Source organism: Oppia nitens, unplaced genomic scaffold (genome assembly GCF_028296485.1).
Source record: "Oppia nitens isolate AA-2021 unplaced genomic scaffold, nextdenovo-longstitch-racon4-pilon3 scaffold3_pilon_pilon_pilon, whole genome shotgun sequence".
Lineage (NCBI taxonomy): Eukaryota > Metazoa > Arthropoda > Arachnida > Sarcoptiformes > Oppiidae > Oppia > Oppia nitens.
The window spans coordinates 2,048,638-2,075,797 of NW_026533221.1; the positions used below are offsets into that span (position 1 = coordinate 2,048,638).

General features: G+C 26.0%; 5 protein-coding genes across 5 annotated transcripts; 3 read left to right on the top strand and 2 right to left on the bottom strand.

The window, feature by feature from the left end:
• The first annotated feature begins 4,705 nt into the window (after positions 1-4,705).
• Positions 4,706-6,182, top strand: LOC128958402 (uncharacterized). The gene is made up of 2 exons (XM_054304250.1): positions 4,706-5,913; positions 6,032-6,182. Exons 1-2 carry the CDS (start codon positions 5,364-5,366, stop codon positions 6,166-6,168), a joined length of 687 nt encoding a protein of 228 aa, XP_054160225.1. The 5' UTR covers positions 4,706-5,363; the 3' UTR covers positions 6,169-6,182.
• A 1,491-nt stretch (positions 6,183-7,673) lies between these two features.
• LOC128957750 (uncharacterized) lies at positions 7,674-10,152 on the bottom strand. The gene is made up of 9 exons (XM_054303562.1): positions 9,935-10,152; positions 9,815-9,863; positions 9,630-9,707; positions 9,240-9,343; positions 8,990-9,142; positions 8,520-8,887; positions 8,161-8,431; positions 7,965-8,084; positions 7,674-7,854 (listed from the first exon to the last, which is right to left on the bottom strand). Exons 1-9 carry the CDS (start codon positions 10,084-10,086, stop codon positions 7,674-7,676), a joined length of 1,476 nt encoding a protein of 491 aa, XP_054159537.1. The 5' UTR covers positions 10,087-10,152.
• A 7,535-nt stretch (positions 10,153-17,687) lies between these two features.
• On the top strand, positions 17,688-18,893 carry LOC128958295 (uncharacterized). Its single transcript, XM_054304111.1, has 2 exons — positions 17,688-17,910; positions 18,002-18,893. The coding sequence occupies exons 1-2, from the start codon at positions 17,725-17,727 to the stop codon at positions 18,881-18,883; spliced, it is 1,068 nt and encodes a 355-aa protein (XP_054160086.1). The 5' UTR covers positions 17,688-17,724; the 3' UTR covers positions 18,884-18,893.
• An 89-nt stretch (positions 18,894-18,982) lies between these two features.
• LOC128957751 (uncharacterized) lies at positions 18,983-20,600 on the bottom strand. Its single transcript, XM_054303563.1, has 4 exons — positions 19,614-20,600; positions 19,407-19,517; positions 19,235-19,345; positions 18,983-19,157 (listed from the first exon to the last, which is right to left on the bottom strand). The coding sequence occupies exons 1-4, from the start codon at positions 20,504-20,506 to the stop codon at positions 18,983-18,985; spliced, it is 1,290 nt and encodes a 429-aa protein (XP_054159538.1). The 5' UTR covers positions 20,507-20,600.
• A 489-nt stretch (positions 20,601-21,089) lies between these two features.
• Positions 21,090-23,835, top strand: LOC128957752 (uncharacterized). The gene is made up of 4 exons (XM_054303564.1): positions 21,090-21,117; positions 22,590-22,717; positions 22,800-23,289; positions 23,726-23,835. Exons 1-4 carry the CDS (start codon positions 21,090-21,092, stop codon positions 23,833-23,835), a joined length of 756 nt encoding a protein of 251 aa, XP_054159539.1.
• The last annotated feature ends 3,325 nt before the right edge of the window (positions 23,836-27,160 follow it).

Below are 27,160 nucleotides of genomic sequence, written 5' to 3' on the forward strand. Positions count from 1 at the left end.
TACTAATTAAAATAAATTTTTAATATATTAACAGTTATTAGCAAACACTTATACGTAATGTAATAAAAATTTTAATAATAATAATAATAACTATAAATTAGTTTTATTTTGTATATAAAGTTTTAATTATAGACTAATAGTGTCTTTATATACTTGTTGTTAAGCAATAAGAAAACTTAAGTAAAACTTTAGTACATTTTTTTTGTTATTTATATATTTCTAACAAATTATTTAATATATCAACTTTGGATATGAATGTATAAACAAAATTATATATATATTAATAGTACAATATGTGGAAAATAATATTTTATCTAATTTTTCTAATATACTGTATATATATATACAGTATATAATAATTTTCATTCATTTAACAGAAAGTTTTTGGTCATATATTTTTCTCAACAATTTTTTGTTATTTTTCTCAATTTTGTTTGTATTTCCTTTTTTTATTTATAATAAAAATTAATGTCTCAAAAATATTTCAAAAAACATTTATCTCATCAAATAAATACTGTATATATATAAATGAAAATTCATTGTATAATCCAGAACAGTGTCTCTCAACAACAAAAATAAAAGTTTTATCTTTATTTTTAATGATTAAAAAATTTTTTTTGAAACAAATAGTATCATTCATTAAAAAAAACATCTATTAGACTGTATATCAATTTTACGGTATATATATATATATATAAAACATTTACACAAATTTAGATCAATACACAATAGGCTATTAATTTAATTTTGTCATCAATAAAAAAAAGTACAGTATAGTGTAATAGCAGCTAACATAAAACTAACATTAAATAATTAATTAAAAAATAATACATTATAAATGCATTAATTAAAATAAAAAATGGTATATCAAAATATTATAATACTTATAAAATAATAGTTAACAAATAACTTGTAAATGTAATCAATATTAATGAAAATTAATATTTATATTTATATATATACACACACAGTATGTAACAATAATGTAATATAAAAAATTAATATTCAAATATTATTTCTAATAATTATTATAATTATAATGATTTGTTAACTAAATATATTTTAATTAATTAAAATATATATACTGTTATATCATAAATATATATATATATATAACAAATAATAGCCATCTGGAGTATAATGTTTGTGCCCATATTATAGGACAGTTATTACAATCTTATTTTATAGGCACAAACACATACAGTTACACACAAAAATTTATATATATAACATATACATTATCAGTGGTAACGGGAGGCTCACACACACACACACACATGTCAAGGATGTGGTACTGTTTCCAAGTGCCGTCTCATTACAATTATAAAAATTATTATTATTATTATTATTATTATTATTATTATTATTATTATTATTATTATTATTATTATTATTATTATTATTATTATTATTATTATTATTATTATTATTATTATTATTATTATTATTATTATTATTATTACAGTATTATACTGTACCTTATGATTGGCCATTTAGTATATCGGATGCAATACTACTGAATTAGTGCTGAATTGAAACTATTTATTATAAATCTAAATATATTCCTAATATCTAACTACTGATATAATTTGCATGTATTTTTTGATTGCAACTGTTTATTGATAATAAATATTAGTTTGTCAGACACACACACACACACACACACACACACACACACACACACACACACAGAGAGAGAGAGAGAGAGAGAGTATCTATTAAGTGTCACATCCTTTAGGAGGAACTGGAAGAATATGGTGTACTACTAGACTAGACTACTTGAGTGATGGATACTATATATTAAATAATAAAAATTATGTAAAAAATTGTGATATAAATAATATCTATTTTAATTTAACATAATTTTTTTAAAAAAATATTTATATACTATAAATATTAAAAATATATTTAATAAAAACACATTTAATAAATACAATTGAGAATAAAATACTGTATATACATATAGATTATAATAGAATAATATATATACAGTATATATATAAATATTTACATAATATTGAATACATTGAATAACTTTTTAAGTATATATATATCAAACATTTTACACACTAATTATAAACTAACTTATCATTTGAAATTCCGGTACATTTGGGCAGTCTATGTGAAAATCCGAAAGAAAATTGATAGCATATGAATATACTGTATATTTGTTGTTATCTATAAAAATGTTTTTTAAAAAAAAATCTGTTAATAATCAACAAATATATTACCAATAATAGTACTGTTTTTTTAGTCATGTACTCTAATTTTCTTAATATATATACATAAGATATATATATTTCTTTAATATAACATATACAGTATATATATATGTGTGTGTGTATATATATATGTATACTGTATATGTATATATATAATACATTTTTTTCAATTACATATCTATTTAAGAAAGTTTAGTTGAGAGCATCTGGGCGTCATTGAAACTTAAACTATTGAAAAAAATATCAAACAATTTTAATTTAGTTTTATTTTTTGATTATTATTTGTCGCAATCATATTGAGAGAATATTATAGGAAATTAAGACTTGATATCTAATATTAATAGATATTATCAAATATATATATATATATATATAATATAATATTGTCATTGAGTTGTCACCAAAGTTGATGAGACATATATATATATATATATATATAGAAAGACAAAAAAAAGTATTGATATTATTATTACTTAAAACACTTGACGACTACTAATCATCAGTTCAGTTGTGATCCAGTTGTCGACTAATTCAATTCAATTCAATACATCATTGAAGTCATCATTCAGTTGGTATGATATATGGTGTATATCTGTGACATTGGGAGCTAACATGGGATCAGATCCATCAAACACACACAGACACCACCACCACCACCAACAACAACAAAAAAAAACATAATGATTGGGGACATCTTACCAGACAGCGTTAGATTGACTTATTTTTGTTGAAAAAATGACAGGTCAACCACTTTCTAATACTGTCAGGTAAAGATGTCCACCACATTATGGTTAAGCAACACGACGTTTAGACAACTGTCCCCACATATCACCACTATTACCACCACCACCACCTACAGCAACATCTATCTCTATCTCTCTACTAACCCAACTATCCTATCGACACTACCATTTCTAACCATATTTTTGTTGTTGTTGTTGTATCGCATGTGTTAAGTATAGACACAACATTTTTTTATATATATAAATATTTTTTTTATACATTATTTTATACATTATTTTTTCATATATTATTTATCATATAATCATTACTATTACCATATAGTATAATTAATTTTATTTAATTTATTAGTTAACTGTAATACTATTTTAACTAACATATATAATATATTATTTTTTAAAATAATACTTAAACTTATTGTTATTTTGCTAATACCAGTAATATATAGTTTTATTTGATTGAATTCAACAAAAGTAACTATTATTGTATAATATATATATATTTTTTTCAATAACTATAGATATGTGAAACTCATTTTATTTTACTTAAATCATATGTAAATTTATATTTTTTTTAAAAAAAAGTTTGGAAAATACTACAAATTATTATATCTATTATATAATATTATTATCATCTATAATACCGGTATAACTATATGATATTTTTTTATTTAGATAAAAAAAGTTATATGATGTGATTTTTAATTTTGCATAAATCATAGAAAAAAAAGTTATTTATGCATTACATTTGCATTTTATTTATATAATATTAAAAAAACTTTGCACTTTATACTATAAATATGTAGTTTTTTTATTGCATATCTATGGGTAAAACATGATTTAGTTTTTTTTAAATAGTACAGTATATACTAGTATACCAATACAATCAATATATTATTTATCAATATATCTGTGCATTTTGTATGAAATATCAATTTACAAATATAGTTCACTAAAAACACATTATAAGTATTATATAATTATTAATATTTAAGATTGAATTTTTGATAAATAACTAATAATTTTACACAATTTTTATATAATAAATTTTCTATAAATCTAAAGTTTAAAAATATTTATTTATTATCATATATTATAATGGATTAATATTGAATGACTAAAAATTAGTTGATTATGTTAGAATAGTCTACTAAACCAGATATTAGTAATTTATATATTTATATATATATATATATATATATATATATATATATAGTGTTTTATTATAATTTATTAATAACTAGAAAATTTATAACATATATAAATGTAATATAAATACATGAATCTTTTGTTGTTGAAAATATATAATTTTTTTTGTGTGCATTATATTACTTGTTGTTATAATTTATAATTGCAAACTACTATATCAATAAAATATTATATAATATAAAATACCGGTAAATGTTAATTCATATTTTGTTGAAAACTATATACTGTACTTAACAGTGAAATTAAAAAATATTTATAATACACACACACACTTACACACACACACACACACACACACACACACACACACACACACACACACACACACACACACACACACACACACACACACACACACACACACACACACACACACACACACACACACACACACACACACACACACACATACACACACACACATACACACACACACACACACACACACACACACACACACACACACACACACACACACACACACACACACACACACACACACACACACACACACACACACACACACACACACACACACWCACTCACTCACTCACATACCAGTACTTTCAAGTGTGTGGTTAACCTCTGAGGGTTAACACCATCTGAGCCATTGATGATTAATGACTGTATCTATCGGTCATTTTCATCATTCATTCAGCAAAAGAAATGAAAGTATATAAACAACAGGTTATTATTATTATTATTATTATTTGGTAGAAGAGATTGATCTTCAATGTCGATGAAAATGTCACGACAACGGCATTCACTACTACTTCTACTATAATAAACAGTAATAGTAGTATTCAATGAACTCTAGGAAGTGATTGAAAGATCTGAGAGAACCGGTCTTTTCATGTGGTGTTTATACAGCCCTTATCCTCTTATTCTTCTTCAGACAACTTGTCCTAACCGTTAAGTTTGTTGTCACGAGTTTTCCTGTTTTTTCTTTCCTCACTCTTATCGTTACTTTACTGTAAAATACAAGAAGAAGAAGTAGAAGTACTTCAAAAAAACAACATTCTTTGGTCGTCATAGTTGTCGTCGTCGTCTTCTTCGTCTTGTTTTTATTTAGCATCCAATTGAGTGGCAAATTCTTCCTGAAAACCACAGAAACATCTATTTTATTGTTTCGGAGACAATAATAATAACAACTAATAAACCACAACAACATCAGAAATTCATTGCAAGAAAAATGCAAAACAATTATTTGCTATTTGTTTCGCTAGTAATTGTGTTTAATTTATTAAATTTTCAGCCAATTATTATTAACTGTTGGCCATTGAACGACCAGCCATTGGATGCCATCGAATTGACGGCTAAATTGTTAATAGATTTGGACGAAAAAATTGATAAATGTCTGGAAACAGAGATAACTGCCGTAAAAACGGTCAACAAGTTTAGCCAACTTTATATACCGCCGAACGAGAATGAAATAGCCAATCAACGGGAAGAAAAGTTTTCCGAAGTACTCAGAGATTTGGCCAAAATGGAGACCCAAATACAGGAAGCCATCAAACAGGCTCAGGCCAACCGTCGGTATCAATTGGTGGCCCGACTCAGACCGCTGCTCAACTATGTCGGCCATATTAGAAGGAATATGGATCTACTAAGAAATCGTATGGTAGCCGTTACCACCCTATCGAGTCTGGCCTTTACGGTCAACGAAATTGTTGACCAATTTGCCGATGTTATGACCAGTAGTTTTGGATTTCCCGGCGGTGTTGTAGCACTGGGAGACAGAGGTAATGTTTTTTTTTTAAGTTATTGTTGTTGAAAATATCATTATAATAAATACATGTTAATAATGTTAATAATATTTTTTTTAATATTAATACTATTTTAATAAAAATCTAACAACAGTTGCAGTTTCGGCTATCAAAGAGAGAGTATCGTCGACAACATCAATACCATTGTCATTATCATCATCATCGCCATCACCATTAAAAGTGGATACATCACTAAAAGCTGATACCAATGGGACAGTGGTTTCACAATAGTTTCAATTGAACAAACCATTTTAAATACAGTATAGCAAAATAAAATAATAATTAATGTTTTTTTTAAAAAAAATTAAATCCTAAATATATGCAATTGGTTTTTAGTTATTTATAAAAATTTATATAAGATATATACAGAGTGATAAAATTGATAAGTTGTTGTATAACTACTATAATTACTTATACTGTAAGTTACTTATACTCAACTTTACAGTAAGTTTACGATATTGAATACTATTTGAATACTTGAAATATTTAATAAGTTTTATAAAAATTTTATCATATATGATAGTGAAAAAAAATTTAGTATTTAATAATTTAATTAATTAATTAATTTATTTATTATACAGTATTACATTATTTATTTATTTTTTAATTAATAAAGTAATAAAAGATTACAAATGTGAAAATACAATATACTTTTTAATTTTTTAAAAATGTTATTTAAATATTAATTGGACTATTGTAAAATTTAGATTTTAACATAAATAATACATATTTTTTATTTTTATTAATAAATTATTATCAATCACTTTATTTATCTTTTATTTTACATCAATAATCATCATCATTAATACATTGGCCAATATATCATATAATATATTTGTGTTTTTGGACTAGAAATACGGTTTACATTAATATATTAAATTTAATTTTTAAAATATAATTTTAAGATAATAGTGTACTGTATATCAAGAAAATAATTTAAATGATTTAAAATTTAATGTAATTTTTTTGTTTGTTTGTAAAGTAGCTTAATATACGGTATTATATAATATAGATTTATATATTATTTAGAGAAAAAAACGATTTAAAGTAATTTTTTTGTTTAAAAATTGATTTAAATTTATATCTGAATGGATGGCCTATTGTTTTATTATTATTATTAGACGGAAAAACATTGATTCGTTATGATTCACATATAAATTAAATATTGATACTATATTGCACTGATCCCGGCCCTACCTGATCTATATATATATATATATATATATATAGATCACCACAAAAAAACTAACTAAACCTAACAACTAATAAACAAATTATTTAACCAAATTTAACAGCAAAAAAATCTAACGATAACCTAACAACAAACAAACAAACATACCCTACAATAACTATCATACGGTATACTGTATATGAATATATGATACTCTCTTTTAATGATTTATATACCGGTATATATATCTACCCATTTGCTAAACTTTTGTTGATAAATATAATAATAAAAGATATTATTTTTGTTGTTGTAATTAATTTGTGATTTTCAAGTGTTTCAATTTAATTTCAATTAATTTTTGATGTGTCTTAAATTTTATCCAAAAAAATTTTTTTATCAAAAAATAGTCATCATATTATATACGGTACCATATATATCGTATATATATATAATTTATACTGTATATTAATATATTATTTTTTTTGTTAGATTAAGTTAATATCAATCAATCAATCAATTAAAAATTGTGTGTTTCATCAATCAATCAATACATAAACATTAAAAATTAGTTACGTTTAGCAAACTTGATTAGTTTGCCGATCGGACCCTTTCGGTTGCTGGCCTGCGGTCCCTTTGCCGAGATTTTCGGTCCACTTTTGTTTGTCGAGTCGGGACCCTTCCGGTTGAACGGATCGGATCCGCTCTTGTGTTTTGTGTCACTACCTTTCCATGGGATATAGGATCGCCTAAAATAAATGCATTAAATGTATTAATACAGTATATAAGTTATAAAATTAACAATTTTTATTGAAAAAAATAATAATATAAATTTATAGATATATATAAATAATCATACAATAGATTGAAAAAGTTCGGTCCCTTCCGGTTCTCGGGATTGGCTCCTTTGGCGACCGGTTTTTTCTTGTAGTCCAAAAATATGCCGTCCTCTGTGGTAGACGTACCTTTGGTCACTTTCCTGGTTAGAGCCAAAAAAATAAATTTATATATAAACTGTATTGAATAAAAATACGATGGTTTGAATAAAAAATTACTTGAAAGCCACCCGACGTTTGGCCGTTTTGATAGGCGTTCCGGTGATTATGTCTAATATGGCATTAGTTTGCGTGCCTTTACAGTACTGGGACATCATCGGCAGCGAGTCGGCCGACACAATATCCGACGGTAAATATTTTGTCGACTCTTGCGGTGTCATCGCCGACAGGAACAGCTGTGCCTGATCTTCGTTATAATTGCTCGACTCTAAGGCCATGTTAAGCAATGTGTGGCTAACTTTCGGAAACTTTTCCTCTAGTTTTTTGAGCACTTGAATTACAAACAACAACAAAAAAAACACAAATATAATTAATATGAAATTTTTATATATATTTTTTAGTAATATAATTGTCATTACTTTTTTGTTTTTCCGTAGTATTTGGCGGAAAATAAGTAGTTTTCAAAACAAAAGGCGCTTTTGTAGGTCTTTGCGGTGTTTTTGTTGCTGAAGAGTCGGCCGCTTGTTTGGCACTCAGTGTCTTAATGGTGTCACTACGCTTGTAGCCCATGGCCTCCAGCCGATTGATGGCCTCCATGGCGTTTTGGTCGCAATTGTAGAGCAAATCAAACAATATGGCCTCGTCGGGATCAGGGTACAGGAGCTTAAGGTACCGGAGCTTCATCATCGGCGATCCCGGTGCTGCACCTGTACTTTGATAGCGGATATGATTCGGTCCTAATGAGGCCACTATTGCCGCTATTACTTCATGCTCTACATTGTCGTGTCTATTGGCGAATACAAATAAACAAATAAATAATATTTATATATAATTAGTATTTAAAATAATTATTAATTTAAATGTTTTTTTTAAAACAAAAATTATTTACTTAATAAGCATATGACGGATGAGCTCGGGATCGACGGCCGGAAAATAACTTTTAAGTTTATAAAATAGCGACTCATCGGGCGGTAATGCAAAGGATCGGGTATAGCCATCGGACAGTAGGGCACTGATCACCAGATTTTCGCGATTATGGTATCTGTTATTTGTTATAAAATAAATCTTATTATTATTATTATTTTTTAATAGTGAAACAATAATAATAATAATAATTATTATTATTATTATTAGTTTACAATTTCATTAAGTGATTGATATAGTTTTCGTCCACTTGCGGGAACTGTTGGCAAATCTTGTGCTGCGGACCGGAATCGCATACTTTGTATCGGGAACTGAATGGCTAACAAACAAACAGAAAAAATTAATTAATTGTTTTTTTTTGTTATATATTTGTCATGTTATATATCATTTAAAAAAATAAATAGATTTTTAAATTTATGAATAAATACTATTTTTTAAAAATTATATTTTACTATTAATATTATATGTTAATAAACATCAATATTTATCTATTCATATACTTATAATACTGTATATACTGTATACTGTATGCTGAATATTATTATTAATATACTATATTTTATTATAGCAAATAAAACAATATTATAGTATAAAAAACAATTTACCTGAAAATATCTGCCATATGTGGTAAAGGTATGAGACGGAGATGATATCCTAGAGGAATGGCATGAACTTCGGTGATCCTTTAAAAATAAAAAAATAATAATTATTAATTAATCAAAATAATAAACAATTTTTTTAGATTTGTTTAAATGATATGATATTTTCACTGTATATTCAAAATACATACATATTTTTTGAAATCTGAATATTGAGACAACTGATCGTTGAGAAAATAGCTGTCGTAGTGATGATGAAAAAACCATTGATTAATTGATCCAAAGAATATTACAGATAGAAAAAGACTTACTATTTTGACGATTTCGGGTCATACTTGCACTGCCAGCCGGGCGGCAGTATGTGGTCGTGGACTGAGATGGCATACGACGGCGGCAACGATGACTGCGACGACGTCGACGGCGTTGTGGCCAAGTTGTACTGTTGCGGACATATAGTGGCCATTGTTGTTGTTGTCGATGTGGTGTTCAACCAATTTTTATTGTTGTTGTTGTTGTCATCATATGTCTTAAGAATAGGTATGCCTATCAATGGAGTGACTCACATACTGTACATACATACACACACATAGGCATACATATTGATCGCCCAGTTTTCTTATCGATCCGCTTCTCCAGCAGTTTGCCGTAACCTTAGATTCTGTGCCTAACATTTCCCCATAACATTAGTAGCACTGGTGGTGGTAGTAGTGATGGCATTAAATGCATTGAACATTATTGTCAAATACAGTAGAAAATGCTATATATTTTGTATAGATATATATATATATATACAGTATATTCTCTATATTCTAGATATGCTTTCCTCTCTCTTTTCCAACTATCTCTCCCATTCATTCAATTTATTCAGTATTAAAAGCACTGGTATGTTATTTTTACTATAATATTCCAGTGCTCTCTCTCTCTCTCTCTCTCTCTCTCCCTAACTCTACCCGTATATAACAAATTGTATAATATTCTAGTAAACTATAAGAGCATCTCTCTATTAAACCAATAAGTACTTACTATACACTACTTGTAAACACATACACACACATAGAGTAAAGCCTAAAAATATTACAATACTCTATATGTTATTATTATTATTATTATTTTTATTATAGTCTCTATACTCCGGTACAGTAGTTATAGTGTGTGTGTATGTGTTATATACGATATATAAGGGATAGTGAGATATAGTTATTGTGTTTTAGGCGATGCTCAGACACACATAACCGACTCATTAGTCGTAGTCGTTGTCGTGTGTTGTCTATAACATTGATTTTTCTCTACTTTTTTAGTATTTATATACCGTATATTAGTTATATATATATTATATTTTACTCTTTATTTAATTTCATTGCTCTTTCATATTGCAAATCAAATATTGTTTTTTTCAAAATTGATTTTTTATTTCTCTCTCTCTATCTCTCTTTCCTTCCCTCTCTCTCTATATATAATATACTCTTACTCTCCGATACTTAAAAAACAAATTGTTTTTCATTTAATTTGAAAAATCTAATATAACATTATACTGTATATATATATATATATATATACTGTATAGTAAGTTAACCTAATTTTTCTCTCTCTTTTTATTTGGAGAAAACTATTACACACTATATTACTACCACTATTACTACAGTATTATAAAGTGAGAGCACAGTTAGCTCAATGAAATATATTATAAAAAAAAAACTTTATATATCATATAAATATATTTTTTTCCAAATAAGGAATTGAATAAATGAATGAATGAGTACTTATTATTGTAAATACAAGTATTAAATATTTAATAAAAATTTTATTTGATTTATTAATTTAAAATAAAAATCATGTCTTTGTTGAAAAAACAATGCATTCGAGAGTACTTTTGATCATATTTTTATCATCACTGGTCTTCACATGGTTTATAATATTGTTATTTGTGTATACATTGAACTCCGACACCACTGCCGCCACCGACCGAAAGTCAGGTATGACTGTCGACGACGACGACCATCTGAGAGACAGTTATATCAATTTGACCGACCGGTGGGCGTTCGGCCGATATTTGATCAACAATTCGGATAAGTGTACGACATATCCGGTAACTGTAGTGAAACTGTTGGTTTTGGTACACTCGGCGATCGGACACTTTGACTTCCGGCGTACAATACGCCAGTACAACTCGGCCATTGCCGATTCGGTGACCATATTTTTTGTCGGTCAGGTCGTCAACCCCAGCATCCAGAAGCTTATCGACCAGGAGTCGGATAACTACGGCGATATAGTTCAGGCCGGGTTTCACGACTCGTACGAAAATCTGACACTCAAACATATAGCAGCCCTGACGTGGGCCGCAAAATATTGTCCGTCGGCTCAGTTAGTCATGAAAATGGACGACGACATATTTGTCAACTATGACCTTCTCGGTCGGCTACTGTCGGCCAGATTTCCTGAATCATCACCCGACCAGCCGCTGGTCAGTCGTGTTGGACATAAAATGATTGCCTGTTTCATACACCAGCACATGGAGGTTATCAGGAATACCAGTTCGCGATGGTATGTATCGGAAACTGATTTCAAACAACGATATTATCCCGATTTTTGCTCAGGTATGTCAAATCAATATATGAAAATAATGTTTTTTTAATTTATAAATTAAAATATATAATTTATCTAAAAACTATTGCATAAATACTGTATTATTATAGCTTAGTATAAATATTTCAAATTAATAGTATTACACTTAACTTAGTATTACAATGTTGTATAGATAAATATATAAGTTTTTTTTGTTGATATAAATATATTTAAGTATTTGAAAATATTGTACTTTACTTGTATTATTATTAATAATTTATTATTAATATTATAGAAAAATTTATATTGTATAATACTTAATAGACTATTAAGTTATTAGTTAATAAATAATTTATGAGTTTATGAATAATATGATAGATGAAAAACCAATATTTTTTTAATATTAAACTGCATTCAATATTTTATAATTACCATAATGTCTTTTATATATATTTTATATATAAAATAATTTAATGTTTTAGTTAGCATTAACAAAAAAATTATATTGATATAATTAAATTATTATTATTAGAAAATTATTAATTATAATATATGTTAATTAATTTATAAGTTTTATTAATTATTATAAAGCTACAAATTAGACTGTATTTAAAATTAATTATATATTTATAATTATATATTAATTATATTACAGTATAATAAGTTTATTTAATGATAGTTATTATTTATTTTTAGACAATAATAACATTTTTTTTATAAATAAAAAATATACATAAATATATGTATAATGATATCATTTTAATCATTTTATTTTAATTAATAAAAATAACAACAAAATTAATGATTTTTTTTGGGTTTCAAAAAGGCTGGGCATATATAACAACAATTGATGTAATCAACGATCTGTTGGATCAGATCGCTAGTCAACCTCTCTTCTGGATCGACGACGTCTACGTCACTGGCATTCTTCGTCAGTCGTATACCGATATACAGTTGGACTCATTGAACAAGTTTTTCAATGTCGATGTCAGCCAACTGGTCAATTGGGTGTCCGATACTACTGTCCATACAAGATATCAATGGAGATATGCCTTTAGCAATGCCAACGGCAATGTTAGCCTACTGTCCAGTGCACTGATGGTCAACAATCTGGATGTCGGTGATGGCCATCGATTGTGTTGCTATCCGACGGCCACACAGATTGCTGATTATACCAGTGATAGTCCAATGAAATTGATTAGTAATAGTAATGGTTTTGTTAAGAGGATAACACTTTGAATTTTTTTTAAAAAAATATAATAATAATTTTTTTTGTAATATGTTTTTATTATTATTTTTGTAATTTATTTTTTAAAAAATATGTATAAAATTAGTTTATATAAAAGCAATTTATAAAGTATATACTAATTAGCAATAATAATAATAATAGTTTGTAAATTGTATTATAAAATAAATTTAATACCATTTTATTGTTGAACTATTTAATATAAAATAATATGCAATATATAGTTTATATATATAAAATGAAAGTGATCAATAAATTAAAAAAATATATACAGTATTTATTAGTAAAAATGTCATTATTGTGTGTTTTATTTAAAATATATATTTTAATGATCTAGTTTATTTTAAAAATAAAAAAATTATTTTTCTACTATTACATGCTTTTGACAGTACAAACTAATCATCAAATTCATGCAATGTGAACATTATATATTATATATATATAAATATATTTACATTACATATATTTATATATATAATGTAATATGTTTTGCTAAATATAATATTATAATTAAAAATCAATAATTTTTTTAAAATAAGAAAATATATATTTTTAAATTAAAAATATAATCTATATACATATATTTTTAAATACTATTAAAAATATATATTTAATAATATAATTAATAGTCTAAATTTATTATTATAATTAATTAAAAAACATTAATATTAAATTAATAATAATTAAAAATAATTGTTATTATTATTAAAATAAATTGCTATCATAGCCTTCAAAATAATATTATAAAAATATATCAATAATTTTGCAATTTGTGTATAAAATTAATTATCAGATTTTATGCTAAATTATCTATTGTTTATAGCAAATAATGGATTATGACTTTAGGAAATTTGATAATTTTTAATACAATTATTATTATTATTATTTAGTAAATAATAATATGTAAATACTGTATAATATATCATTATAAAGTATTAGATTAATTATAATAATTTTAGGCCATATTATATGCAATTATGTGACAATTATGATATTAAGGAAATATTAAAAGATTTTATTTAATTTTTACATAATATATTAAAATAAAACGTTGTTTAGTATATAAATGTGAAAAATAAACCATAATTTTCATATGAAAATTAATATATTTGCAAAAATTTTAATAATAATAATAATTGTTATTATTATTAAATAAATACATGTGTAAATAGTGTCGTGTTTGACATTGTATTTACTGAACTCAAGTAGCTTTTTATACACAAGTAGTTTAGTGTTTATTTTGTGCATAAATTTTAATAAAAAAACATAATTATCTTAATGTTATATAAAAGTTTATGTTTATATATTAAATAATACAAGTTATCAAATAAAATAAAAAATTTGTGACCACATAACTGGTGTGTCAAACATTAATTAATAAACTTTTCTACCGGTGCTATCACTTACTGATACAAAACTTACTGTTGTATTTTGAAAGTGTGTATAAACTTTAAAATTGCTAACTATTAAGCAAAAAAAAAATAAATCAAAAAACGAGATTATACTGTAGTTTAAACTTTCAAAAAATTTATAACAACTTTGATGAAAAAAATATATTTTAATATAATTTTGTGAATATAATTTTAAAATTTATTATTTTTAAAGGAAATATAATCTTGGTGAATTATAATTTGTTTTTAAAAAAATGTATTTTGACGATTATTTTTACACAAATATAATAATATTGTATAATATTTCCTATTATGATATTTTATTATATGATCTAATATTTTTATAATAGCCTATAAATTATCTGATATGATAAAATAGAAAGAGATAAATATATATATATATATTTATATATATAAGACATTTATATAACTGTGTGTATTGTAAATCAATATTTTTTAACAACAAAAAAAACTACAATTTTAAAATTGGAAAAACAATTTTATTCAATCATATATAGTGTGTATTGAAATACAATTTCTATTATATTGAAAAAACGATATTATTTTTATCTGTGAAGCAATGGGTTGACTATTATTTATAAATTATAATATTGTTTTTTTTGTCGTTGAATACCTATTATAATCAAATTGTGCTGTTTTTTACATCAATATCTAAATTATTTGTTATATATAGATATTAATAAATGTGAATCAATTATAATTATATATATATTTATCAATTATGTTTAATTGGGATATAATAAGTAAAAATAATTTTTCAACTTTTATTAAGAAACAACAACAAATTGATAACTTTATCTAATAATTTAAGTATTTCCTAATAAATTTGAAATATATTATATTATTATATATATAAATAATAATTTAGTTATAAAATAACAATAATGTTGTTGTTGTCAGTGAACTTCAATATACCGGTAAAGTACCAGTATTTTTATTATTATTGTTATAATATAATTATTATTTATGACTTTCATGACTATATATAATATAAATAAAATAAACAAATCTTTTTTTTAATAATAATAAGTAAAGTTAAATACCTTTCAACAACAACTTTAACTCTTTGGTTGTTTGTTTTATTTATCAATTGTTTAACTAATAATAATAATAAATATTGCTATACAATTTAACTATAGTGTATCACTTCAAAACTTAACAAATTACTTACATTAAATTAATGTTTTTTAATAAATTAATTAAAATATCTAGAAAAACTAATAAATACTATTACAATATTTTTTAAAAAATTATACACTTTTATATATGAGATATTATTAATATTTTTTATATATTAAACACATTAATACCTAGTTTAACAAAATAAATAAATACAAACAAAACAAAAATCAATCAATCAGTCAATACATTAAAAGACATTTTCAAATTGAAAAGTCAATGAACTTAGGAATTGAAATGAAAGTCAATATATTCTTTAAAAAAAAGACTATTGAAATAAGTATTGTTTGAATTTCTCTCTCTCTCTCTCTCTCTCTCTCTCTATCTATCTATCTATCTATCTATCTATCTATCTTATACAACATTATATATATATATATATGACTTACTATAAGATACAGTATCCCGTAGTTTGAATAAATATTCAATTGAGAAAAAAATGTTGTCTATCTTATCGATAAACTATGCGCTACAATATAATAGCTACAGTATATACACTATTATTATATATATATATATATATATATAAATAATAAATACTCGATAAATACATACAAAATAATATTCAGTGATAACGAGTTACAAATTATTTTTTTTTCATATATATATATATATATAAATAAATAAATAAATTGATAAAACATTTCGATGAAAAGTTTTCGTTTAGTAAAATTTATTAGTATTTATTTATAAATTTATTTTATTTTTTTAAATTTTCAATGTTAATAATATTGATACATTATAATAATTTTTTTTTATATAAAGATTATTGTTTTATTTTTGTTTGTTTGTATGTATTTTCTAACATTAACTATATGGGCAACCAATCTATAAATCAATGATAAATTTCAATTTATTTTATAACAAAAAAAACAAAAGTTTGTAACAATTATTTATAGTTTTAGTTAAAATTATATATATATATTTAGATATTTTGTGTTTATTTGAATTTATTTACTTATATTATATAATCATTATTATAGTGAAGTATTATATAATGAAACTATTAAACTATATTCAAATATCATAAATTATTTAAAACAGTGTAACCGTAATAAGTATTACAGTTATATTATAACCTTTTTTTTATTGTTAATAAAATATTGTATACAATAAGTGTAATAATAATAATTATTATTATTAATATCTTGATATTTACTTTTATGACTAAATCATATACTATTTAATTAAATATTAATTGACAACAACAAAAAAAAGTATTGTTGAACTTCACTATTATTATTATTACTATTATATATTACTATATTATATACAGTATATATATATTACTATCACTGGTTATTTCAAGTGTTTATTAACACTTTAGCAAACATTTCTTAATAATAATAAAAAATTATATTAATATATATTTTTTTCATATTAATCCTTATTATATTAAGGATCTCCCAGTGGTTGCAAATAAGTTAATAACAATCATTATTGTGTATATCATTGGAGAAAAAAAATAAAATAATAATTTGTTTCAATTAGTTATCAATGTTATTTTTATTATAACTAATTTTTCAATTATTATTATTAATAATAATAAATTTTAATGTAAGCTAACTATAAAAAGTTTTATAATGAAAAAAAATTGTTTTATTTAATCTATTTTTTTAATAAATATATTTTCTAATAGATACCAATGTAAAAAAAATTGGTGGATATTTTTGTTGCTATTGTTAAACAAATTTACAGAATAATGAAATTTCTATCGAAAATTTGCTCAATTTCTACAATAATAATAATATATTGTTTGGTAATTATCACTGAAATCGATGGTCACGGAAGACTCATTGATCCGGCCTCGAGATCCAGCGCCTGGAGGTTTGGCTTCAAAACTGAGATCAACTATAATGATAATCAACTATTTTGTGGCGGTTTTAACGTAAGCGACAAATTTTTTTTCATATAAAAACTAATTTTTTTTCTATAAAAAAATATATAATTATTTAATTTAAAAATATATGATATATAAGACCCAATGGAATATCAATAAAGGAAAGTGTGGTGTTTGTGGTGATCCCTATAACGGCCGCAGAGATAATGAAGTGCCGAACGGCAGATACGCCAAACAGTTGGTCATCACTCGTACGTATAGGTCGGGCGATATAATTGACGTCAAAATCCAGATCACTGCCAATCACATGGGTTTCTTCGAGTTTGGCTTATGTCCGGCGCTCAGTAAGACTGTCGAAGTTAGCCAACAATGTCTGGACAAATACCGGCCTCGGGTACTAAACTCGCAGACATCGGACAAATATATTGTGCCAACAAATCGGGCCGAAACCTATCGGATACGATTGAAACTGCCCGACGGTCTTGTATGCGATCGATGTGTATTTCAATGGAGTTATACGGCCGGCAATAACTGGGGTGTCTGTGCCAACGGTACCGGTGCTGTCGGCTGTGGACCGCAGGAAACCTTCCGGGGCTGTGCCGATGTCCGTATTGTTGCCGGTGGTCCGCACAGTGTTGACGCCTATAATACACCCGTTAGAAGTACATTGTCATCATTACCACCGATACCGTCGCGGCCACCGACACGACTGTCCTATTATGTACCGGATTGGATCAGTAGTAGTAGTACTACACCACTGATAACGCCGACAAAGACAACTTCTTCAGCAATAATAATAATAACAAAACCAGAAAATACTAAACAAAACCAAACATTATATTCATCGACCAAAGAGTATCCTAAAGTGTTGCCGACGACTACAACCGATTCAAAGAGTAGTATCCAAACGGCTATCTGTAGCGCAACGGGAATCTGGACTCGAGTGCCAAATATGGACGACTGGTGTCTAACCAATTGTGCCGCCAATTATTGTCCGCCGACTCATTGCAAATGTGTTTAAATAATAATAATAATAAATTTATTAAACAAATAAATTATTTATATAATCAAGTCTTTCAAAAATTTATTCATATATTTTTTGACGCAAATAATAATATTTTTATTTAAGACGTTTGTGACGCTCAACAGCCGGATCTTCTTCGGCGCTCTCGTTCCCAACGCCCGATTCTGAAGAAGTGGTGAGTACTTCTGGAGTAGTCGGCGGGCGCTGGGAATCGGGTGTAGCACTCGATGGTGGAACCGGCGAATCAGCATCGCTACCACCGACAGCAATGCTGTAAAAAAAAACAATAAAATTTTATTTTTTAATTAGTATATTAATTCATATATTTATTTAAAACAAATATCATACTCCTGTTGGTCACCATCTTCGGCATGTGTGTCTTCCACGCCGTCGTCGTCGCCCAAAGTGGCCATTCTGGCCAACTCGGCCTCGAGTTGCCTCAAGCATTGATTCATAGCCCTAAACAATAAGAAAATATTAATTAATAATTTTTGTTTTAAATAAAACATTTTATGCTTACTCTATGGCCGCCAACGGAGAACCAGCTGTTCTCATAGTATTCATATGATGTCTAACGCTTTCAATTGATTGTCGCAATTGATCCATTGGATTATTAATATTGCCGGTACTACTGATAAAATTATTATTAATATTTAATAAATATTTTTAAAAAAATTATTATTAATGTATTAATCAATCAATTAATAGCAAAGACAAGCAATGATACCTTAATTTCTTTACTGACGATTCATAAACTTTTTTCAATACTTTTACTCTCAGTTCACAGCTATTAATATTAGTATCACTTTTATTACGCAAACGATTCAACTTTTTATACATTTTTTTCGACACATTTTTAACACAATTATTATTATTATTACACATTTGACTCATATATACAACATTATGATGACTAACGCTATCCAACTGTTCACTGGATGGACACTGACTGTCACTATCGTCTACTTTGTCTTTCATTAGTTGATCACTAATACCAACATTTAATGTCTTATTTTTCTTGTCCAATGATTTGTGTCTATCGACTATCAGTTCATTGATTTGTTGTCCAAATGTCTTGACTTTAATCCTATCGACGGCTGTTATAATGTAATGAATGTCTTCCGTAGTCGTCGTCATCGACTCGAAACATGTCTTAACTTTGTTGTTGTATTCATCAGCAATGATAATGACCTGTTGTTTGGCTAACTCGCGCAGCAATTGGTCGACTACTTGTTGGCAATGATTTCGGTAATCAGTCTGTTGTTGACCATCGCTATCGTCGTCGTCGTCGACAACATCGTAACCGCATGTCTTCACGATATGATTGTTCAATACAATGAAAGCGACGGGAAGTGTAAGAGTTTGGTCGCACAGATAGTCTAACAATTGTTGTCGTATTTGTTGTACTCGACTATTGTCTGACCACTGATGACGGCTGACGATCGTCGGTTGTAATGACGACCACTGTTGACCAGAATCGTTGCGATTATCGGCTGAGACGGCGCTCAACTCGTTGCCGTCGGCCGTCATTTGTTTGCCAATTGTTTGGTCAGTTGACGTCAAGTCTTGTCCCGTAAACAAGATGTCCATTGATTGGTCATTATCGGTAGTAGTGGCCATCGAGTTCGGTACAGATAAATAAATAAAAAACTCCGACCAAAACAACGATACAAACAAATCGATAGTTTGTTTACTGAATAAAAATAATTGTTTTTATTTTTTTATTGACAATAACTGTGTGAACACCTCTATCACTATATTTGAATATTTATTGCAGTTTTAATAATAGCAAAAAAAATTTCTCTATAATAATAAAGTAAAAAGTTTAAAAAGTTTTATTGCATTTTATTAAATAGTTTTTTTTAAATAAATAAATAAATATCATTTGATAACTAATAATCAATAATCAGTTAAATTAGTTTGTTTTGTCAATTCATTTATATATATCGATATATACTATATTTAATAAATTTATATTAAAATTATAAGTTTAAAAGTATTTATCACGAACTCCTGAAAGGAGTACGTACTGAATTCTATATGTCCTTCCGTCTGTCTGTCTGTCTGTCTGTCTGTCTGTCTGTCTGTCCTTCCGCATTTTATTGAATTTTGAAATTTTGATTTCAGATTTGGATTAAGCATCAAAAATAAGATATAGGGGATCAGCATTAAAATTTTGATATCTCATCAGAATATAGAGAAAATGGAGGCCAAAGTTAAAAAAAAATTAGGTAGAAATTTTTAAGTATAGATTTGAATAAAGCATCAAAAACTAGCAAAGGAATTAGCATTAAAATTTTTATATCTCTTCGGGAACAAAGAGAAAATGACGGTTACAGTACAAAAAATTGAAAACATTATAAATATAAATTTGAATAAAGCTTCAAAAATAAGATATATTGATTAGTATAAAAAATTTAATATCTTTAAGAACGTATATAAAATGGCGGCCAAAGTACAAAGATTTTAAAATTAATATTTAATACTTGGATTGGAATTAAACATTAAAAATAAGTTATGAAATTAGCAAACAAATTTTTATATCTTAAATAAAATAGATAAAATAAAGCTTGAGTTAATACTCTTTAAATTTAAGTTATATTTATAGTAAAAATAATAATATATTTTAGTTATTTGATACTCTCTATGAATTGTTTGAGTTTATTTTGTCCTACTGTCATTTGATACCCCACATTACTAAGGTTGAATTTATTTTTTGCATATTTAGTCATTTGATACCCTATATGAATTGTTGTTTATTTTTTTATACTGAATCATATGTACCCCACATGACTAAAGTTTAGTTTATTCTGTCATAATGAGTTATTTGATACCCTACATGGCTATAGTAAAGTTTATTTTTTTATACTGAATCATTTGATACTCCACATAACTAAGGTTGTTTATTTTTTGCATACAGTCATTAGATAACCTATATGAATTGTTGAGTTTATTTTGTCATACTGAGTCATTTGATACCCCATATTACTAAAGTTGAGTTTATTCTGTGATACTGAGTGATTTGTTACTCCACAATGTGGAGTCCACATCCATGTCATACTTAATCATTCGATTTTAATTTAATTTTTAATTTGGATTAGGAGTTCGTATGGAAATGCTTTCTAGCATTCTCAACTGGTTTTTTTATATAATTTTAATTTACAATTGATATGTTTGTATCTGTTATTTTAAATTTTTATAAAATAATATTATAGATAAACAAATTGTTTTTTTAATAAATTTAATTTAATTGAGTTCATGTATATTCAAACTATATTTAAGCATCCTAAATTATTTAAAGCCAACAAATAGTGTAAACGTAATGTTACAGTTATATAACCTTTTATAGTTAAACAAAAATATTTTTTTTATATAAAATATTGTATACAATTAGGTAATATTTTTTTCAAATTAATCCTTATTATATTAAGCATTCAGTTAAGTGTATATTATATTATTGGGAGAAAAATGTGTCTCAATTTGATATCAATATAATTTTTTTTTATAATTAATTTTGATATTATTAGTATTATTAATAAATTCAATATAAGCTAACTATTAGTACAGTTTTTTTTAATTAAATATATAAAGAAATTGGTGGATATTTTTTGTCTGTGTTTTATTAAACAATTTTAAATAATGAAATTTTATTTAATTTCTATAATATCAATATCAATAATAATAATAATAATATATTGTTTAGTAATTATTACTGAAGTTGATGGTCACGGAAGACTCATTGATCCGGCCTCGAGATCCAGTGCCTGGAGGTTTGGCTTCAAAACTGAGATCAACTATAATGATAATCAACTATTTTGTGGTGGTTTTACCGTTAGTTAACAAACAATTTTCTTTATTATAATTTAAAAAAAACAGAAAAACTAATTTTTTATTAACATTTATAATAAATAAGACTCATTGGAATGTCAATAAAGGAAAGTGTGGTGTTTGTGGTGATCCCTATAATGGCCAAAGAGATAATGAAGTGCCGAACGGCAAATATGCCAAACAGTTGGTCATTACCCGTACCTATAGGTCGGGTGACACAATTGACGTCAAAATCCAGATCACTACCAATCACAGGGGTTTCTTCGAGTTTGGCTTATGTCCGGCGCTCAGTAAGACTGTCGAAGTTAGTCAACAATGTCTGGACAAATACCGGCCTCGGGTACTAAACTCACAGACATCGGACAAATATATTGTGCCAACAAATCGGGCCGAAACCTATCGGATACGATTGAAACTGCCCGACGGTCTTGTATGCGATCGATGTGTATTTCAATGGAGTTATACGGCCGGCAATAATTGGGGTGTCTGTGCCAACGGTACCGGTGCTGTCGGGTGCGGACCACAAGAAACGTTTCGCGGCTGTGCCGATGTCCGCATTGTTGGTCGTCCGAAAAGTATAGACACCTATAATACATCCGACAATGACATCGATTCTGAATTTTTTTATATAAGATTTTTTCAAAATAATAGTTAAATGAGTATAATATGTTTAATTATTAATAAATTTTTATTCAATAATCTTATATCTAATTAATTAAAATAAAATAATTATTTGAATTAAATATAATTTGATATTTTAGAAAATATTAAACAATAAAACAAATATTTTATGATATTTTATATATAAATATTACTTTTTATACATAATAATTAATATTAACTAAAATTATAATATTAGAAACTTGAAAATAAGTAAATGTTAATCAAATTAACAAAAAAAATATTGTTTATATATTAAAATATTTTTAATTTAAGAGTAGTTTCAAAAAAAAATCAAACAAAATGTTTGATATGATTGTCAAATATCGATGATTATGATTACTCTAATAGTCTTCGGGAACAATATGTTTGCCATCGTTTGTCTGATAACAGGTGACATATTCTTCTCCGCGATTGAAGACAAACTCATAGACAATCCTTTCTTCCTTAACATTTGTTGACATAAATTTCAAAAAACGTTTCAGAAATACAATACATCGATCGCTAGACCAATAACTTGCAGCCGATTCGGGTATTTTCGATACTTTACTGATTTCAGTACCCATTAAATAGTTGTTTTCGATGTTTGCAATAACTATTTGATTCATACCTTGAATGAAACCATTGGACCAGAATTTTAATAATTTTTTTCCCCAAAATGGTTGTCGATCACGATATCTACGAATCATTTTGACTAATTTGAGTCCAACCGACTGTCCATTATCATCGATTGCGTCCAATTGATTGAGTGTCATTAGTTTATTATTATCGGATCCCAATTGGCAACAATTGATAGCAAAATGTTTAATATATTCGCATTTGTCTGTCTCGTCGTCGTACCTATTGGTGGCTAATTGGAAAAAATTAAGCAAACAATAGGACCGTCGGTAGTCGCGATCGGTTGGACCATCGTATCGGATGTATTTGTGTGCAGTTTTGTAGAAATATATTACATCTAAAGTATAATTTTATATTCAAAAAAATCATATCAATTAAATTAATATTATTTTTGATATTATTTTTTTAAAAAACTACAAACCGTTGACCATTTCTGCCGATATTTTCCAATCAATATCTGTGTTATATATGGTGGTCATAATGTCTGCAACGGGTCCGCCAAATGAGACAAACTTTGGCTTATGTTTACTAATTAGTTGACTGTCTTTGATTCGCTGAAAATAGTGATACAATTTTTTTGTCCGATAGATCTCATAATTATCTATTAATCTATTATTAGACAAACTGTCTTTGAATCCCTTTTCCAAATTGGATCCAAATTTTAATTCAGACAACTCTTTCAATGGCTTTAGTTTGGGTAACTCTTTGCTATCAATCATTTCAAGTTTTTCATTGATAACAAAGTTGTCTATTCTTTTAATCACCAATGATTTGTCCATCAAATTATCATCAATTACTTCTTTGGTTGGCCTCAGCATAAGTTTATCCATTAAAACTTGTCGGCTGTTTATTTGTTCCGGACAAACATCAGTGATAATACCATCGATGAGATCATCTATGCCTTTGTTAGTCATCATTTCGGTAGTCATTGTCACACCCATAAAATATCAATTATATACCGTATATATATCATAAAATATACTATAGTATTACTTTACAGTTTAGAGTAATATAATACTAATATGTTTACTGATATAATACTATTTATAATATATAAATATCATATTACATAAATATTACATAATACTAAAAATAATTTATATAAATTTTAAATAAATATATTCATAGAAAACGTTATTATATGATATAAAATATTTTTTCAAACTTATAAGAAACTTTATATCAATTTATTGTCGTTGTTTGTCATTGATTAGCACCGATAGTGTGATTACTTGAATTTTTTTTATATATACTTTAAGTTATGTCATAGTTTGATATTATTACCGATTAGTTGGTCAACTCTCTCTCTCTCTCTCTCTCTCTCTCTCTCTCTCTCTCTCTATATATATATATATATATATATATATATAACTACTATAATTCTATAATATAAAAAATTATCAATAATTATAATTTAATTTTTTATTAAACTTATCGATAACTTTATTTTATAAAAAATTATTATCATTAATCATTAATTTACTAATTTTTCGACAATTGTTAATTACGTTAATTACACTGAATTCAGTAAATGTTTTAATATTATTTGATTTAATAATAAATGTTTTCAAATCTTTTAATTTTGTCATTGCATTCAACAGGTCGTCACTAATGTCAATGTTTTTAAACTTCAAGTAATAGGTATCGGCTATGAAGTCCATGGGATTGGCCATAAAGTCGGCGCCGAAATGCCAATAATAGTTGGATTTTATTGTCAAATGTGTCAGTTTGTCGAAACCTTTTAGTGAATCGCTTGAAACTACGAAATAATTATAATCTAAATTGTCTTCAAAATATACGGAAAAAAATAATCGTTTTAATTGTCGAAAATTTTTTCCAATTATAACCAAAATTTTATTAAACTCATCAACAGTTTCAAGCCATGGATAGAGTTGAAGATTTCTAATGTTTGGACAATTGATGCCAATTGTAACTAACAATTCAATATTAGACCACTCTATAGACAAATCATAAAGTTTCAGATATATTAATTGAGACATTTTTGACACACATTTGGCCACAATGTTGTCAAATAAATAATTTTCTGAGAAATATATGTAAATTTTTGTCATAGATTTTGCGTAATAATCGGTAAATCTTTCGAAACTGTTTATATTAACCGAATTCAATACAAAACTTAATTCATAAAGTTTGGGAAACAATGCTTTATTGTCGATATCATTGTTGTCATTGATTAGCATCGATAGTGTGTCGACTTCAGAGTAGTTTGAAAACTCTATAGACTCTAAGTTATGACATATTTTGATATTATCACCGATTATTTGGTCGTCTCTATCTAAATAAATGTTCTTCAATTTTATGGCATATTTTACAAACATTTGTTTGACAATATCGTCACTTAATGTTTCAATCACATCAATTGACTCCATTGATTTCCACAACTTAAATATTAATTGCATTATTTCATTGGTTGTATTCATATAATAAAAATAGTTATAATTATCTAATTTTATCAAAATTGCCTCAATATTTTGCACATATTTATCGCAGTCATCGATATAGTTGAAACTGTTAAACACCAATCGTTTCCATTGTCGGGACACACATTCCGATCGGATCCGGTCGTCAAACGGCAGATAACTGAGTAATAGTCCGCATAAATCATCGCCAAATCTGTCGAAACTATTTCTACTATACTTCCTGTTTGTGTCAATGTTTTCACACATATTTTTAACACAATTTAGTTTTGCTATCAAACAATCCGAAAAAAGTTCATTTATTTATTACAATACAGTATTATTTAGATAGGATTTAAACAACATTTGAATAACAAAAATCTTCAATAGTTTATATCTTATGTTCAATTATAAACTGTTGAAACCATTTCTATTAATACTATTTATATGCTAATAGTATTAGTAATTTAAATAATTATAAATATATATATATATATTCAATTTTAAAGAATAAATTAGTCTAAATTAGTAATATTTTGTAATAATAATGTTTTTATTTAGTCATATTTAATGTTTTTTAAAAATGAATCATGATAATTTATTGAAATGAAATTTTATTGAAAATTATTGATAATTAAAATAATTAATTCTATTAATTAATTAATTAATTAATTAATTATACTAGTGGTGGAAAAACAAATGTATCGATAATATATTAATACAAAAAATTCACAATAATTTTTATTATTAG

Bases quoted from the DNA above. Each gene is read 5' to 3' on its own strand.
- LOC128958402 (XM_054304250.1), top strand. From the start codon at position 5,364: ATGCAAAACAATTATTTGCTATTTGTTTCGCTAGTAATTGTGTTTAAT. The intron at 5,914-6,031 runs GTAATGTTTTTT...ATCTAACAACAG, and splicing joins TGTAGCACTGGGAGACAGAG to TTGCAGTTTCGGCTATCAAA.
- LOC128957750 (XM_054303562.1), bottom strand. From the start codon at position 10,086: ATGGCCACTATATGTCCGCAACAGTACAACTTGGCCACAACGCCGTCG. The intron at 9,344-9,629 runs GTAAATTGTTTT...TTTGTTTGTTAG, and splicing joins CATATGGCAGATATTTTCAG to CCATTCAGTTCCCGATACAA. The intron at 7,855-7,964 runs GTATGATTATTT...CATTTATTTTAG, and splicing joins CCGAACTTTTTCAATCTATT to GCGATCCTATATCCCATGGA.
- LOC128958295 (XM_054304111.1), top strand. From the start codon at position 17,725: ATGAAATTTCTATCGAAAATTTGCTCAATTTCTACAATAATAATAATA. The intron at 17,911-18,001 runs GTAAGCGACAAA...ATGATATATAAG, and splicing joins TATTTTGTGGCGGTTTTAAC to ACCCAATGGAATATCAATAA.
- LOC128957751 (XM_054303563.1), bottom strand. From the start codon at position 20,506: ATGGCCACTACTACCGATAATGACCAATCAATGGACATCTTGTTTACG. The intron at 19,346-19,406 runs GTAAGCATAAAA...CTTATTGTTTAG, and splicing joins TCTCCGTTGGCGGCCATAGA to GGCTATGAATCAATGCTTGA. The intron at 19,158-19,234 runs GTATGATATTTG...TTTTTTTTACAG, and splicing joins GAAGATGGTGACCAACAGGA to CATTGCTGTCGGTGGTAGCG.
- LOC128957752 (XM_054303564.1), top strand. From the start codon at position 21,090: ATGGAGGCCAAAGTTAAAAAAAAATTAG. The intron at 21,118-22,589 runs GTAGAAATTTTT...TATATTGTTTAG, and splicing joins CAAAGTTAAAAAAAAATTAG to TAATTATTACTGAAGTTGAT. The intron at 22,718-22,799 runs GTTAGTTAACAA...ATAATAAATAAG, and splicing joins TATTTTGTGGTGGTTTTACC to ACTCATTGGAATGTCAATAA.